The sequence below is a fragment of the Pseudochaenichthys georgianus genome, chromosome 13 (assembly GCF_902827115.2).
Source record: "Pseudochaenichthys georgianus chromosome 13, fPseGeo1.2, whole genome shotgun sequence".
Taxonomy (NCBI): Eukaryota; Metazoa; Chordata; class Actinopteri; order Perciformes; family Channichthyidae; genus Pseudochaenichthys; species Pseudochaenichthys georgianus.
Window position 1 is genome coordinate 32,722,877 of NC_047515.1, and position 16,777 is coordinate 32,739,653.

The 16,777-nt window shown below is 41.4% G+C and overlaps 2 protein-coding genes across 3 annotated transcripts; both read left to right on the top strand.

Moving 5' to 3' along the window:
- The first annotated feature begins 3,467 nt into the window (after window positions 1-3,467).
- LOC117457672 (transmembrane protein 25) lies at window positions 3,468-9,373 on the top strand. Its single transcript, XM_034097868.2, has 9 exons — window positions 3,468-3,852; window positions 4,480-4,615; window positions 5,184-5,528; window positions 5,611-5,901; window positions 6,550-6,681; window positions 6,777-6,810; window positions 7,408-7,523; window positions 8,455-8,556; window positions 8,697-9,373. The coding sequence occupies exons 2-9, from the start codon at window positions 4,543-4,545 to the stop codon at window positions 8,768-8,770; spliced, it is 1,167 nt and encodes a 388-aa protein (XP_033953759.1). The 5' UTR covers window positions 3,468-3,852; window positions 4,480-4,542; the 3' UTR covers window positions 8,771-9,373.
- Window positions 9,374-10,942: 1,569 nt separating this feature from the next.
- LOC117457664 (T-cell surface glycoprotein CD3 gamma chain-like) lies at window positions 10,943-13,354 on the top strand. 2 transcript variants are annotated; one of them, XM_034097858.2, is made up of 6 exons: window positions 10,943-11,020; window positions 11,353-11,425; window positions 11,602-11,769; window positions 11,912-12,055; window positions 12,790-12,854; window positions 12,964-13,354. In XM_034097858.2, exons 2-6 carry the CDS (start codon window positions 11,371-11,373, stop codon window positions 13,015-13,017), a joined length of 486 nt encoding a protein of 161 aa, XP_033953749.1. In that variant the 5' UTR covers window positions 10,943-11,020; window positions 11,353-11,370; the 3' UTR covers window positions 13,018-13,354. The 2 variants fall into 2 exon arrangements, with proteins under 2 accessions (XP_033953749.1, XP_033953750.1); XM_034097859.2 differs by having other exon boundaries at window positions 10,953-11,020; window positions 11,350-11,425.
- The last annotated feature ends 3,423 nt before the right edge of the window (window positions 13,355-16,777 follow it).

The window sequence follows — 16,777 nt, forward strand, 5'->3', positions numbered from 1 at the left end:
CACTTTTCTTCTGTCTTAACTCTTCCTCCCCTTCCCCTGCGTCTTTTCTCTCCACCCCAGCCTCAGCAAGCCAGCTCTGCTCTACTTCTGTTTCTTAGGTTCATTGTTTTTTTTTTTCTATCGGTTCATTTTGTCCCTTTTTTATTTTTGTCGTTTTAGTTTTTTATGTTGAGTACAAAAATACTAAAGTGCAACAACAATGATTAAAAAGAATATCAACCAAACTGAGATGGATGGATAAATAAATATATATAAATAAAGAAATAATTTAAAAATGTCATGACTTGTGTGTCTTTGTGTAACCGGCTACAGGCAAGGAGTCGGCACATTGTAATTTGTAAAAACGCTTATAGGGCGGTTTCAAAACTTACTACGACTGCCATGTTTTTATCGATTGTAACGCTTTTCTTCTGATTATACACCGTTGAAACAGCCATTGATTTGTGTGCTATGACTCGCAACTAACATAATCTGACATTTTCTTTTCAGGTTTATTGATTTATTGTTCGCTCTTTTAAATGTTGTAAAACTTTTGGCAGCTCCTAGTGGTGTCCTACTATTTTCCATCACCGCAACATTTGTATAGGCTACCGAACCAAATGGAAATTGCTAAAATATCGGTTCCCCTCAAGGCTGCGTTCTTTCCCCTCTGCTCTTCTCCCTGTACACCAACGGCTGCACCTCCAGTCACCAGTCTGTCAAGCTCCTGAAGTTCACAGACTACACCACCCCAGGCCCGGTTCTACGGGGGTGCATAAGGGTGCATTGCACCCTCAGTTGAGTTGTTATGCACCCTCATTTGAAAAATTAAAAGTGAAAAAAAATATTACATTATATAATAACAATAATAACAATAGTAGTAATAATAATAATAAGAATATAGTTGAAATAAAAGACATTTTAATTGTGGTTAAATAACACTGTCTGCTGCATTTATTTGGTCAATTTAAACGGTAAGTAACGTTATTATGTCAGGTGCGCGTGACCTGTGCCCCTGCACGTTCGTCATTTGCAAAGTGCTTACACAGCAGTCAGTGATGGACATCAGAAAATGGTTAAAACAACCAGCCCTTATCGCCAGCAGCAACACTGCATCTACTGCAGGTAATAACAGTTCAGATCATGGGGAAATTACGTTACCCGCGGCCACTGTCGTGGACACTAACGTCCTCCCGCCCGCCTCGCCGGCTTTGCCCGCCTCGCCCTCTTCGTTGCCCCAAACACTGCCACCCCTCGGCGGCCCGCAAGTGCCAGAGGACCTCGGCAAAACAGAGCCTGCCCAGGTATATTAAAAAAAGTACCCAACTCGCCTGTACAGTGGGGTAAGGTGCTCATTTTGAAGCTCATGGTTTCACAACAGAGATTGGCTGGAATATTCCTGAAAAAAATATGCCATCTTCTGCTATGCATGTAGACATTTCGGTCTTCAAAGGGGAGTGATTTGTAAAATATCCATAAAGAAATAGTAAATCTGCTTACAGTTCTGTTTTATATGGGTGTTGAGATGTATCCATAGATCTCTTCATTTTGCTCTCAAAGTGCACCAGATTGATGCTTTTAACGTCAATATTTAGCATGCCCCCGGACCCCCCTAGAGGAGGTGAGGACCCCCTAGAGGGTGTTAGGTCCACTCCCCACTTATAAAAATAGCACTTTACCACTGCACCCTCTCTAATCTCAGATGCACCATTAGGCATTTTGTTCTGGAACCGGGCCTGCACCACCCTCATCGGACTCATCTCTGGTGGGGACGAGTCTGCCTACATGTGGGAGATGGACCACCTGGTGTGGGGACAACCACCTGGAGCTCAACGCTCTCAAGGCAGTGGAGATGGTTGTGGACTTCAGGAAAAACGCAGCCCCACCCGCCCCCATCACTCTGTGTGACTCCCCACACTGCTGTGGAGTCTTTCCGCTTCCTGGGCACCATCATCGCCCAGGACCCCAACGGGAGCAGAACATCTGCTCCCTCGTCAAAAAAGCACAGCCGAGGATGTTCTTCCTCAGGCAGCTGAAGAAATGTAACCTGCCAAAGACGATGATGGTGAACTTCTACACCTCCATCATCGAGTCCATCCTCACCTCCTCCATCACCATATGGTACGCCACAGCCACAGCCAAGGATAAGGGCAGGCCGCAGCGGGTCATCCGCTCTGCAGAGAAGGTGATCGGCTGCAATCTGCCATCCCTCCACGACCTGCACGCCTCTGAGGGCAGGGAAGATAGTTGCCGACCCCTCCCACCCTGGACACAAACTGTTCACCCCCCTCCCCTCTGGCCGGAGGCTGTGCTCCATCAGGACCAACACCTCTCGCCATCTGAAGAGTTTCTTCCGCGACCGGAACAAGGCCCTGCCCCCCCACTGACACTTTACCTCCGCCACAACGTAGTCTCTATATGCATTACATTAATGCACACAATGTTCGTACTGCTTGCTGCACATATTTCTTGTTTCATATTTCATATCCTATAATTCATTCATAGCATTCTATTTCCATGTAAATTACTGCTTTATGTTATTGCTATTTATATTTTATTACGGTGTCCTTAAAGATTTTTTGTTTTATATTTGATGTCTGCACCATGACATCAAGTCAAATTCCTCATATGTGTGAACCTCCTGGCAATAATCCTCCAAAACCTTCTTGTGGAAACCTGATTTCAAACCACTTAAAGCAATGATTTACTCATAAAATCCTGTTTTTTTGTTGTTGCATAGAACACCTGCAGCACAAGTGTGAGTCTCTTTATGCAAATCATGCAAAAGTTGTATTGAAAATGCATGCGTTTGAAAGTAATGAATATACGACTGGAAACAAGACTTTAATGAATCTGCAGAGTATTGTGAGAGTTTACAAACTGATCTTTTCATATCGTTTTGCTGTTCATCAAGACTTTTTAGGATTCTCTTTCTTCCAGAATTCAAGGTCACACGGGGTGAGTAATTTAAAACAAATGGTTATATTGTGGGTAAAGTGCTCCTTTAAGAACAGAGTTTCTTCAGGGGAGTATAGCAGTTTTTTGTTGACGGCATTGGATAAAACTAAAATGAGTATTTTCTGAAGAGAAACGTATACCTGCATTTTGCTGTGGCACACGGGAAAAGCAGTAAATACACTTGTTTCTTTTGGCTGCAGTGCTCTGCATGCTGCTGCTCATGTCTGTGCAGCTGCACTGCAGAGGGCTTTCAGTCTGAAGTAATGGATCTCAGACACTGTGAGCTGTAAGTGTCTGCGTTTGGATATCAGGGGTTACTTTGCCATGCCTGATGACAGGGACTAATGTGTATCCCTTTAACCTGACACTTAACTGTCCTCAATCCACCATAATGTTGTGTTGTAAATGATTACAGATTGATGTTTTGGACAGAGCTTCTCCTCTTGTCTTCTAGCTTGTGCATCCTCTCCTCTCCCACATCGTCTCTTTTCCCCTCCCAACTCAGTGCCCACTCTCCTCTGTCCCTCTCTCTCTTCATCCTCTGCTTCTTTCCCTTTCTCCCTTCCTTCATTCCCTCCCTCCTTCTTTCCATCTCCTAAGTTCCTTGCTCCTTCTCTCTCCTCCCCTCCTCCCTTCCCACTTTCTCTTCCTGACTGCCTACGTCAGACAGCCTCTGCCAGCTAGTGAACGCTGCAACTGGAGCTGTTGTGCCCTGCATAGAGCCGTGTGTGTGTGTGTGTGTGTGTGTGTGTGTGTGTGTAAGAGTGTATGCAAATGGGAAAGCTACTGAGTCAGGAAAGACTGCCTCTCATCTCTTCGCTGTTATCACCATCCGTCTCTCTCCCTCCTCTCCTCCTCCGCTGACATGGAGCTCCAGCAGGCTGAATCACAACAGCGTCTGCACAAAGGGCTGAGGTAATACTGTGCTTGTTTTGTAAAGGGCATTCTTTCTGCATTGAAGTGTGCACATCTGCATGAAATGCCTGCATGCAGCCTTACAAGTGCAGTATGTAGAGATCTACTATGTAATGTTTAGCCGCATGCATTGATTAGCATTGCAATCTCAGCTCCCTTAACCTGAGGTTAAAGACCTCTAACACCTTTAATAATGAAAAAGGGTATTCTTGGTTGTCTCCATACCTGAAGGATTATTTATGTTTTTATTAATGGCTCAGTTCCTGCTATCGTCTGAGGTGCACATATCACATGACCCAGATTGCAAGCAAGCACATTACTCATTCCCTGCACTCACTGCAATCAATGTCGATCCAAGCAGGGCTGTGGATGTTTTGTTTTGTAGTGATGATGAGGCTAGCCTGCAAAACAGAGCTAACCAAAAGATATATAACCAACTTACTTGTCTTTAGGTATACACACAAATCACAAACCAGCACCTTTGTCCTCATGCACCCTCAGTGGAACTACGCCATGTAGATAGTTTTTATGTTTTGAGATATTCGTCTCGGAGTGGTCATTCAGGATAATCGATGGAGCCCCATTATGGACAAGTAATGGCCCTCATGTTCTTTCTCCTCCTTGCAGGTAGTTGTGTGTGTGTGTGTGTGTGTGTGTGTGTGTGTGTGTGTGCTGCTCCGTTGGGCCAGAATGAAGTGTGTGAGAAGGTGGGCATCAGGCTCTGCTGTTGTGTTCCTTCACACACTGGCCTTATCATGGACAGGTAAGGCTTTTACTGACATGATGGCATGTTTTGGAATTCAACCAAAAATTACTCAAGGATACTTATTTTAGTGGTGATCGTGTTTGGTCATTGAGATAAAAACAGTTAGTTTGGCTCTGTTCTGGATAACCCCCCTGTAAACGTGTTTCTCTTTTACTTTTTGTGTAGATGAAAAGTGAAATAGTATGTAATCTAGATGCAATATTCCATTCAGGCAAATCCATGTCAGCTGTTTACCCATACTTCAAGACTTTGAGCTAAGCCAAGCTAACACTGGTTGTAGCTTAATATTTAACCTTCAGATCTGGGTGTGGTATCAATATGTCCATGTAACACTTTTCCAGTAATAACTATATTTTACCAACATTTCAACCTATTCCTTTAACTTGTCCTATTTGTCAGAGCAATCTTTTGCTATAAGTACAGTATGAAGTCATACATGACTTTTTACACCCTTTTCAGTCAGGCCAGATAAAAGTTAAAATGTGTAAATGTGTCATGTTTTTCCAACAACTCTCTATTTTATCCACATAATCCAAAATATCCAACACTTATCTGGTTCTCGCAGGTAAAATTGAGCCTGCCCTCAAAATTGACGGGCAGCACCAGGCGGCTGTTACCCTGCATGAAAACATGACTCACTGGTTCAACTGCCAATCAGACGGCTGGGATCCCCGAGCCCCTCCTCTGCTCACCTGGTACCTGAACGGGAAGCAGCAGAAGGAGCGACCCCCCACCCGTAGGCGCCTGGTGATGAAGCTGCAGGAGGATTCTGAGGTCATGAGACGGAGGACCCATCTCAACAGCACCTTCTCTCTGCGGGCCAAGAAGTGGGACCGAGAGCTGGTGTGTGTCGCATCGAACCCCAGGACAGGAGAGAGCTACAACGCCACGGTCACACTCAATGTCCAGTGTGAGTCTGTGGGAAATATTGTTGTAAGATCTTTTCTGATGATGCACTGAATAAAGTTGTTACTGTTACCTTCGTCTCCCAGTTCAGCCAGAGATCCTCAGACTGAATGCCCACTACAGTGAGAACTCAGACCCCGGGCTCTCCCTGGTACTCTTCGCCTTGGTACGGTCCAACCCGCCTGCCACCATCACCTTCATGGACCAGTCAGGCCAGCTGGTGGCTAACACCTCCGACTTCCTCATCCTGGACTCCAGAAGCTACCCCTGGCTGACCAATCACACGCTGAAGGTCACACTCGGGAGCCTCTCAGGGAATATCTCGCTGAACGTCAGCAACAGTGTGGGAACCGTGCAGAGCAACCTCACTCTGGCAGGTCAGTGATGGTATCAAAGGAAAGGGAAAGGAAACCAAGGTCTTATGCTATGCTATGGTTAAAGTCCCCTATGTGTATTGGGGTTACAGGTGGGGTCCCAAACTAGCAAGCCACATGAATGTCTGGGAGCAAATTCATTTTATATACTACACAAATATGGCCAGGATCCATAGAATATTGGGTTGCAGATTAACATTTTCAAAAGGGGGGTTCGTTTTAGCATGAAATACTTGAATTGACTGAAGGATAAGTTAAAAAAGAAAGTAGAAAGAAAGTGAGGTCAAATAAAACTATTTCTGCTAAACGGTTAGCAACGATTGAGAGTCAGACCTAAACATTTCAGATGTGTGTATCTCACACTGCACTGTAACTTTAATTCATGTACCTTTTGTTATTCATGTTTTTAAATGCCATTTTATAATATTTCTTAATGCTCTTAATGTCTTTCATTTTGTAAAGCACTTTGAATTGCCTTGTGTTGAAAGGTGCTATATAAATAAACTTGCCTTGCCTTGCCTAAGCTAACTGTTTCCTTAGCTGCAGCTTCATCATATATATTATTTATATTCTTTGTAAGAGAACAAATAACCCCCCATAGTCCCCAAAATGTCAAACTATTCCAGTCACGCTCTTTCCTTTTCTCTCCAGAGTTCCTGCAGTCTCGTGTGGAGGTGCCCATGCTGGGAATAGTGACGGGGGGAGCCATGGCCTTCATGGCGCTCCTCATCCTCAGTCTGATTGTTCTCTGCCTTATGCAAAAAAACAAGAGCAAATCCTTTGGTAAGATTGCTTTTGTTTTTTTAGAGGTTGACAAATGTGTGTCTGGAGCATTGTCCGTTGCTCTTGATGATGCGTTTCCTTGTATTGTGTTACAGATGAGCCAGTGGAGATTTTGATGACAAAGAAAAGGTAAATAAAGTAATCTGTCATTGGCTATGTGTGTGAACCAACATCAAATTATAAGAATGGAGAGCAAAGCAACTAGATGGATGGAAAACCACTAAATAGATATGTAATTGTAGACACTGTCTCTTTTTGACCCCCATTTAAATCCAACTTAATTGTAATTAAAACAAAATATGGGGTCTGACATTTGGCTTTTCTTCCATAAAGAAAAAGATGAAATAAGTGGCTGAATGTTCCTCTAACATTTTTTATTTAGGGGGGTAGTGCCTTGACTTTTGATTTGACTTGCCTCAACTAATGACCTGCAAAAGAAGAACATGACTTGTGACTTGCTTAAGATCAACGGCTTGAGTCCCATGTCTAGTCTATGGTCTGTACACTAAATATGAAACTACAGCCAGTGAGGGGTTAGCATAGTTTACAATAAGTTACACACTTATCCTCCCATCTCATCTCATGATTCCTTTGTCAGCATTATCAGTGTATTTGGAAGGGAAACACACATGAAAGCACATTTGTGCTCTAATAAATATTTGATGTCCATCCTGTAGACCAATATCACGTCTAATCCAAGTTGTATATCTCTCCTTCATATTTCAGCCACAGTGACTCTGCCAATCTGAAGGTAGAGAAAGAAGTTAAGACCAACATCCCCAGAGAGAACATGTCTCTGCCTTCCAACATGCAGCTCAACGACCTCAACACTTTGAGAAAAGGTACATATTACAGCTTTGTAAGTTAAAACTTCATCTCAGGCAGGAACAACTAATATATTTAAGTATCTGTATATGTAGAATACAACATATATAATAACATAATACCTTTTTAGAAACATTAAAATTGTTTTACTGTTCAAATAATAACAATCAGTGAACTCATGAGATGGTATGCTACAGCAGTATGTTTTTTATCAATTTCTCACAAGTCTGAAAGTTAGGGTCAAAAGGCTGAAAGCTTGCTCAATTAAAACGTCAGTCAATCAATTGCTACTACTTAATACACATAATCCATGTGTCTTTACAATCATTGCTTTGTTCTTCATCCTCTTACAATGCATGCAAAAAAAAAAGTAGACAACAACACAAACATTTCTGACAAACCCATTTCGGTGTGAATTGCGACACAATTCTTGTTATGAGGTATGTGGCAAAATGGAGCTTTCTTCTAGGGAACATTTTTGTTATAGCTCATAGAGTTTCTTAGTAATTGTATAGGATTTCAGCTACACATGAACAATGTTTTTTTTTGACAGGCAAGCATTCAATTCAACATGTATTCAACCATTCTTATGTTGCCTGCTATGCATCTGATTGTGACCTGGAACAACAAATGAGATTCAATGTTCAAAGGATGCAATAAGTCCAAACAACATTGTCTTGTTTTTAAAATGACCGCATGAGGATTATAGGTGTGAGGAAGAATACATTTGGTTCCACTAGTGGCTGGATAAAAGCTGTCACTGCTAAATGGTTTGACATTTTGTAAATTATACTTACTTGCCCAGAGTTAGATTAAGATATCGATACTAATCCCAAGAAAAGTAGTAGCAAACCTCTTATTTATCTTGCAGTAAGTTTCCCTAAAACTATCCCTCCAAACTCAGCGATGTATCTCTCGTGCATTTTGATGTGTCCTCCATCCTTGCAGCACTTATGGAAGCCCGAGAGGCCGCCCAGCAGAACGGTGTGGAAGGGAAGAAGAAAGAGGAAGAGGAGGAGGAAGATCTGTCTTTAACCTACGCCGCCAGAGGTCAGGGAAATACAGCTCAACACTACTGTTGCATTTTTCATCATTAATACTCCACATTCTGCATGGAGACACGGCGGTGAGTGCTTTTATTTTGTTGTGCTCACTCTGAATGCTTCCCCCCTTCTCTCCATGATTTCCAGGTTTTGCAAGATATCCGATGGTGGGCTACATCTATAAGGTGAACAGCACAAGCAGTGAGGAGATCTGGCTCTGACTGACCTCACACACACACACAGACGCACACACAGACGCACACACAGACGCACACACAGACGCACAAATACTTTACATGCATGCATAACTATGTCTAACGATGCAGCTGTCCAAGAGGAAACCCATAGCAACTGCCAGTCATTCAACCAATCATCAGAAACTATCTTTGTGTATCACATACCGTACCAACACAGTTACTCAAGTTTATCAAATAACTTGAATTTAAGGTTCACAAAACTAAACTGGATGTTGTTGTAATCTCTCTGAACCGAGAGCTCTGGTCCATACACTTCTGATGTGTTGTCTTAACATTGCAAAGTTTAAAAACTACATAAAATTATACATGCCCTGTATGTTTCAACATGTTTCCTCCTGTAACCACATGTCTATGATGTCCTCCTCCCCTCTGAATGCATTAATTGTTCTATGCTAACACCAGAATGTCCTGAGATAATATAATGTAGTGAGATTTTACAAACTGACCAATAATCTCTAAATAAGATGGAACATATTTATGGAGAATGTATTTGTATATGGACATGTAACATGTCATGTACTGTACTGTATATTTGTATGCATATGTATATGTGTATAAAAGAGGACGTCTAATAAAGATATTGTATGAAGTAAATGCTAGGCTTGGGGTTTTGCTGAGACTCACCAGGGGGCGCTCTAAGTTGCGTTACAAGCGGGAAAACATGGAGGACTTGTGATGAGGGTGATGTGTGTTTTTGATATGGTGCTAGAAATGAGTGTGTGTTGCGTGATAATGAAAGCATGGTTGCATTCGGTTAAGAACGAAAATTACACATTGCTTTCTTTTTTCTTTACAATAGCAGGTGCAAGAGAAAGAATATGCATGTCTTTGTGTGTGTGTGTGTGTGTGTGTGTGTGTGTGTGTGTGTGTGTGTGTGTGTGTGTGTGCGCGCCAGGTGTTAGCTCTAGGTCAGGTTGTTGTGGCTTTGCTTCTGACAGGAAGCAGCGTTGTGTTGTGGGAGCATCTCTTGGCTCTCTCTGCTGCTTCTTCTTCTATGCTGAACAGGGAACGTAGTCTGTCTCACGCAGCGGGACAAACAGGGATTTCAAATATTTATCTCAACACACATGTTTGTGTTTGTGTCTTTGTTTTAGCAGATGCAGCTGCTCCACAAACCTTCAGAAGCCAGTAGCAAGCAGAGTTTACTGATCTGTCATTTCAGTTTATACATGGCTGGCAGTGACTTTATTCTCCTCACTCAGGACGTGTTGTCGAAGCCGCTTTGAGAAGATGCTTAAATGTTTTAATTAATCACAAGTTTCCATAATTGTGATAACTTTAAATTCCCCAAACATAGAAAATGGTTTAAATGAATGAATTGAAATGAATTCAATATTCAGATAATTATTTTGACTGAAAGTTGCTGTAAAAGTCGTGCACTACTTGAGTGACACAAGTGCAAGGTCGTAAGTGTAAGCAAATAACAAAAATACATGTCTCATGTCCGATCATTTTATATTATATCATACGATTATTGAGACTGGTGCAATAATATATAGGTGGCAGTTTTTTGTTGCAGTTAGTCAATTCTGAGCTTTTTTAAGCTTGCCATATATTGTTTTTTGAGTAGTTTATTCTTTTATATTGTGCATTTTATGATAAAAGCTCATCACATTTTTTATTGTAAAAATTGTAGTTTGTAAATTGACTAGAAACTGCAGATTTCAAACATTTTTAATTGTATAAGCACGACAATGTTCCCTCTGAATTCTGGTGGAGTAGAAGAAATACTAACTTTTTGTTTTTCTCCTGCTAAACAAAATAGATTATGTATATTTCTTAATTTCTTAAGCTGGTGGTTTAAGCATTACTTGTTTATTTCCAACCCTGGTGGAAGTACTTGAGTAAATGTGTGCTGTTGCATATGCTGGAACTCATAGAGACATGGAGTCCTACAGATGTAGAAGTCAACAAAGACTGAGACGGAAAATAAACCGATCAAACTCACTTCCTACACACACACACACACACACACACACACACACACACATACACACACACACACACACACACACACACACACACACACACACACACACACACACACACACACACACACACACACACACACACACACACACACACACACACACACACACACACACACACACACACACACACACACACACACACACACACACACACACACACACACTTCGACAGACAGAAACTGGATGCTTCAGCAGCAGGGACACGGCACAACTTTATTTCAAGGTCTGTACCTTTTCTTTTCAAATGTCCTGTATTTGCTTTCTAATATTTCTAATAATGTATGTTTCAACTCATTTCCGGCTATGTCTATGTTAAAGGGAACACATTTTACAATGTAGTTCGGTAATATTAATTTAAGCCAAGTCAGAATTTGTATTATAGATTAACAAAAATAATCTCTTGCGGTAGCACCCTATATGTTTTTTTATCATCAGTTATTTGTTACAATAATTCGAATAAAATGGATGACAGAGATCAGAAAATGGCGCAGTTCCTGTTTTCTGTTGCATGCTTTCTCTCACTCACATCTAACTATTTCCTTCTGTCATCAGCAGAACTCAGAGGAACACACAATGCAAAGTCATTTAGTTGTACCTGCATGTTTGCTGCTGCTTTGGACGCTGACAGGTAGGCAATTTTTCAGATTATTTTAGATTAAAAAAAGTACAATTTTATTATTTAGAGTTTTTCATTAAAGTTAATTACCTCATGTGTTTTTCCAAATGTCTCCCACAGCCCCTGTCAGTTGTAATGAAGATAATAAATAAATACAAATTATATTAAAATCAGTTTTTCCTAAACAGCCGGTGCGATAAAAGTCGAAAGTCTCTCTGATGGGATTAAGGTTTCCTGTGGTGCCGCCGTTGATCTAACAAAAAATGACCAGAAAGTAGGAAATTCTTTGAAATACAAGGATGAGCACACCGGAGAGTATGAATGTAACAAAACAAAAATCTATGTGAAATTTCGGAGTAAGTACTTCATCACATTTTGTATGTTTTCTGTCCCCTTTTCTACTTGTAAGGCTGCTTCAGCTGTGTTTTTGCAGTATTTCTTGACATTAATCACTCTTCAATTTATCTTATTTTTTTTTCTCTTTGTGTGTTTGTCCAGCCTGTGACAACTGCGTGGAGTTTGACATGGGCACAATAATGGGATTAGCTATTGGAGACGTGGTGGCTACGATCGTGATAGGAGTGGCAGTCTATATCATTGCATCTAAGACTCAGATTGGTCCAACTACCTCTGTCAAGAAAAGTAAACTATCTCTGTCTGTCTGTCTGTCTGTCTGTCTGTCTGTCTGTCTGTCTGTCTGTCTGTCTGTCTGTCTGTCTGTCTGTCTGTCTGTCTGTCTGCCTGCCTGCCTGCCTGCCTGCCTGCCTGCCTGCCTGCCTGCCTGCCTGCCTGCCTGCCTGCCTGTCTGTCTGTCTGTCTGTCTGTCTGTCTGCCTGTCTGTCTGTGTGTGTGTGTGTGTGTGTGTGTGTGTGTGTGTGTGTGTGTGTGTGTGTGTGTGTGTGTGTGTGTGTGTGTGTGTGTGTGTGTGTGTGTGTGTGTCTGTCTGTCTGTCTGTCTGTCTGTCTGTCTGTCTGTCTGTCTGTCTGTCTGTCTGTCTGTCTGTCTGTCTGTCTGTCTGTCTGTCTGTCTGTCTGTCTGTCTGTCTGTCTGTCTGTCTGTCTGTCTGTCTGTCTGTCTGTCTGTCTGTCTGTCTGTCTGTCTGTCTGTCTGTCTGTCTGTGTGTGTGGGTGTGTATGTCTGTCTGTCTGTCTGTCTGTCTGTCTGTCTGTCTGTCTGTCAAAGTAAATGTCCTGAATTTACAAATGAATAACTTCAGTAACGGTACAAACAGATAGCAGTATATTGACTTTATATCACAAACATATCAATGTGTTAAATGACACAAATACACCTTATAACAAAACTTGATTTAGATGAACATCTGTTTGTCACTTGTTAATTGTTTATATTAATAGTATCAATACATTCATCCCCAGGCTCTGACAGACAGCATCTTGTTCCAAATGCTGCCAGAGGGGGGGCATCCCATGATCTTTACCAGGTAATCTGAAATGTACAAGGATGTCAATTAACATGTTATTGAATGAAATGATGAAAGACACCTTTGTCTTTGTCCCTTCTCATTCTTTACTCTGCCGTTCCTTCCTCAGGATCTGAAACCTCGCCAGAGGGACACGTATGATGAGCTGAACCACAGAAGATAGAAGGGGCTCTGGTCAACCTCCCCCCCCCATTAAAAGCTTACATCTGCAGAAGGGAAAAGTATTACCCTCATGTAATTTGCTCTGAATGATGCTGTTATAGCTTTCCACTCAACATTTATATTAACTACGCCTGTAAGATATTGCTCTTTATAGACCTGAATGGCACTGTATGTCTTAGTCAGGTGTTTCTCAGACTCTCTTCTTATTTTGATAAGATTTTAATTGAAATAGTTTGTCATTTTTTTACGTTTTCCTCTCTCCATACTGTAAGTACGGCTTGAAAATGTTCATTGAAACAAAAGTGACATTGCAAAATAAAAAAAAATTAAGAACAAAAGTGTGGTCTTGTCATGTTGGTGTTAGAAAGTAACAAAGTAAAGAGGCCTTATTATGCTTTTTGGGGCATTCCCTTTCTTGTACTGTGTTATATAGGTTTTTGTGCATGTTCATGGTCTACAAAGGCTACAATCTCAAAGTTCCCTCCTGAGGGGGTTTCTCTCCCACATACTCCCCCCCCCTGCCTGTAACACCTCGATTGGACGCCTATGTTTACTTCTGTAAAAAAGTGACATCCCTAATCAATGTTAACCAATCGGAGCAGACTGGGCTCTGAGAAAGAGGGGGAAAAGAGCTGCTGCAGTACTGGCACTATGAGAAAAAGAAAGACCTTTTTGAACATTAAGCATGGAGACGTGACACAGTGGAGGCGCTAAGTACACAAATGAACCTGTAAATGAGCACAATAGGGCCCCTTTAACCCTTGTATGGTATTCAGGTCTGTGGGACCCGTTTTCATTAATTAGCTAAAGAACAATGATATGATAAATTGTTTTTTCAAACCCACACTCATGGCCTTGGCTCATTTTCTATGAAGAACATATATCAGAACACATTTTCAATGACCCCCCCCCCCCCCCCCTACACATTTACATTACATACAGGGTGTTCGGGTCACTCCAACAGTGTGGACATTTTAGGTCCTGTGCACCTGTCTGGGCCTTGTGTGTGTTTGTGTTTGTGTGTTTGTGTGTTTGTGTGTTTGTGTGTGTGTGAGACTTTTGTGTTTCTGCCCCTGCCATTCCCGCACAAGGTTGCAACATTGTTGATGAATTCAAGCACTGACACCTGTCTGCTCTCACATTCCCGCATTATGTCTTGCGGCGGGAACCAATCTTTATTTTTTTCACACTCTACCCCAGCTGCAAATTTGGGGCAAGACACAATAAATAAAGCTTCGCCAGTTTGAGTCCTTATCACAGCTGATCAAGATGGCCAAAAGATTCTCTGCTCAGAGGGCCTTGCAAATGATTCTGGAAGAGAGAGAATCATTTGATGATGATGATGCTGATGATGATGATGATGATGATGATGATGATGATGATGATGATGATGATGATGATGAAGAAGAAGAAGAAGAGGAAGAGGTTTCAGAATGTGAAGATCACATTTCTGAGACTTCTGAGTCTGACAGTGACTTTGAAGAAGAGGATGAGATTGAGCATCAGCTAGTTACAAAAAAAAGACGAGCCACAGGACCAGCCGGTCTGCGGGCAAAAAAACAAGTAGCACTTTAATTCATTAATGTAATGTTTATATGTAAGAAATGTAAAAAGCAAATATTAAGTAAACATCTGTTGAGTACTTTAACCAGACCCACGAACACTGAGTAACAAAAATATGAACACCACACAAGGGTTAACTCAGGTGAGCTCTTCTACCATTATACAGGTTCAGTTAGGTACAATATTTATTTCGCCAAAAATGTACAGACGTTATCACCAAGCTTTTGAATGCCCTATATTTATTTGTCAAGTGTGACTTGTCGCTTTTGAGATTTACATTTTACCACACATGTTTAAGTTTAACACCATTGCTCTCACCATGTTTGGTTTGTGGGCCTCTTATAAAAAAGTCTACTTACAAGTAACACCGTGTCACGTTTCTGGTGTCAAGAAAGCTGTTCACACCTCCACAAAAATAAGGTCCCCTCTAAAACCCGTAAGACGGTTTTTTAAAATATTTTACACAGCTCAAATATGTCTAATCATCCAATGTTTCACCAATTTGGATTTGGAGAAAAGTGTTTGAAAAATATTATACTGCAACACTGCCTATGACAGTATAGTTCAAACTCAGCCTTGATCAGCTACAGTAAAATGTACCAGTATTCATCTAATATTGTGATACATAATTTCCTCCAAATTATTTTCATTTTCGATACTTTAAAGTTAAAATCCTCAAGATTTCCAAGAAGTCCAACCCAGTTTTACAATTTTTCATTGCTGCTTTTTCAGTGGTGTTGCCAGCTGTAAGCACAGGTGTCCGCAAATCAAAAATCTTATGGATTATAACTTTAAGTACATTTTGACGATAATCTGTACTTGTAAATAAGAAGGAGCTTTCATTTGTGTCTTTCTTACTTTTAATGTCTGAATTTTTTGTTGGTTTATTTGGTACTTTTACTTAAAGATTGGAATACTTCATGCACCACTTGCTACTGATGTTTTGTTTCATAGTGTTGTAGTCAAAACCACCTGAACTGAGACCAAGTCATGACCAAGACCGGAGTTTACCAAGACCAAGACAAGACCAAAACTTTAAGAGGTCAAGACCAAGTCAAGACCAAGACATTGAGAGGTCAAGACCAAGTCAAGACCAAGTCAAGACCAAGTCATGACCAAGACCGGAGTTTACTAAGACCAAGACAAGACCAAGACTTTAAGAGGTCAAGACCAAGTCAAGACCAAGTCAAGACCAAGACCGTAATTTAGCAAGACCAAGACAAGACCAAGACTTTAAGAGGTCAAGACCAAATCAAGACCAAGTCAAGACCAAGTCAAGACCAAGTCAAGACCAAGTCAAGACAAAGTCCGTCATTTAGCAAGACCAAGACAAGACCAAGACTTTAAGAGGTCAAGACCAAGTCAAGACCAATACTTTGAGAGGTCAAGACCAAGTCAAGACCAATACTTTGAGAGGTCAAGACCAAGTCAAGACCAAGACCGTCATTTAGCAAGACCAAGACAAGACCAAGACTTTAAGAGGTCAAGACCAAGTCAAGACCAAGGCTGGGCAAGACCGAATCAAGACCGGAACCAGACTAGTGTGAATCCAACACTACACAATACACTTACAATAAAATGTGAAAGATACCATAGTCAATTTTATCTCAAATATCCCGACATCATCATAAAAAGACTGTTTGAGTGTGTGTGAACAGGGTGGGGAGAGGTGAGGGGGTAACAGCCGTTATAGACCAGTTCCATGTTTACAAACATTGCGGCACATGAGCGCAAAGATTTGGTGTCTCTTGAGTGCTTTAAAGTAAGTCAGTTTAGTCACGTTACTGGTGGCATTTGAAACAGGGCGTTTTACACCCAATCACATCCCCAGCCACAGCCGTGCTCTTGACCTGTCTTGACATAACATCTCCAGTCCTATAGGTCAGAGAACGAGACAAGACCGACTACAAATGCAGTCGATTCCGAGACAAGACCAAGACCTTTAAAAAGTGCTACAACACTAGTGTTTCATAACTATCCTGTAAGGTCGAGAGTCTTCAGGTCTATTTCTGTTGTGACATTGAGAGATGGAAACAATTACATAACAAGAGTAAAGAGAAGAGCGGGTATGGTGAAAGAGACAACAAGGTTATAGAGGAAGAGGAGCAGAGATATCTGATCAAGAGGAAGCTCCCCTCCATGTCAGATAATCTTATAGCTTAAATTCTTTGATCGCTGCTCAGAGTTTTCTGCCTTGT

What these genes read in the sequence shown, in the direction of transcription:
- LOC117457672 (XM_034097868.2), top strand. Translation starts at nt 4,543, where the DNA reads ATGAAGTGTGTGAGAAGGTGGGCATCAGGCTCTGCTGTTGTGTTCCTT. An exon ending in ACTGGCCTTATCATGGACAG is followed by an intron (nt 4,616 to 5,183) that starts GTAAGGCTTTTA and finishes TGGTTCTCGCAG; the next exon opens with GTAAAATTGAGCCTGCCCTC. An exon ending in AAACAAGAGCAAATCCTTTG is followed by an intron (nt 6,682 to 6,776) that starts GTAAGATTGCTT and finishes ATTGTGTTACAG; the next exon opens with ATGAGCCAGTGGAGATTTTG.
- LOC117457664 (XM_034097858.2), top strand. Translation starts at nt 11,371, where the DNA reads ATGCAAAGTCATTTAGTTGTACCTGCATGTTTGCTGCTGCTTTGGACG. An exon ending in AATCTATGTGAAATTTCGGA is followed by an intron (nt 11,770 to 11,911) that starts GTAAGTACTTCA and finishes GTGTTTGTCCAG; the next exon opens with CCTGTGACAACTGCGTGGAG. An exon ending in CATCCCATGATCTTTACCAG is followed by an intron (nt 12,855 to 12,963) that starts GTAATCTGAAAT and finishes TTCCTTCCTCAG; the next exon opens with GATCTGAAACCTCGCCAGAG.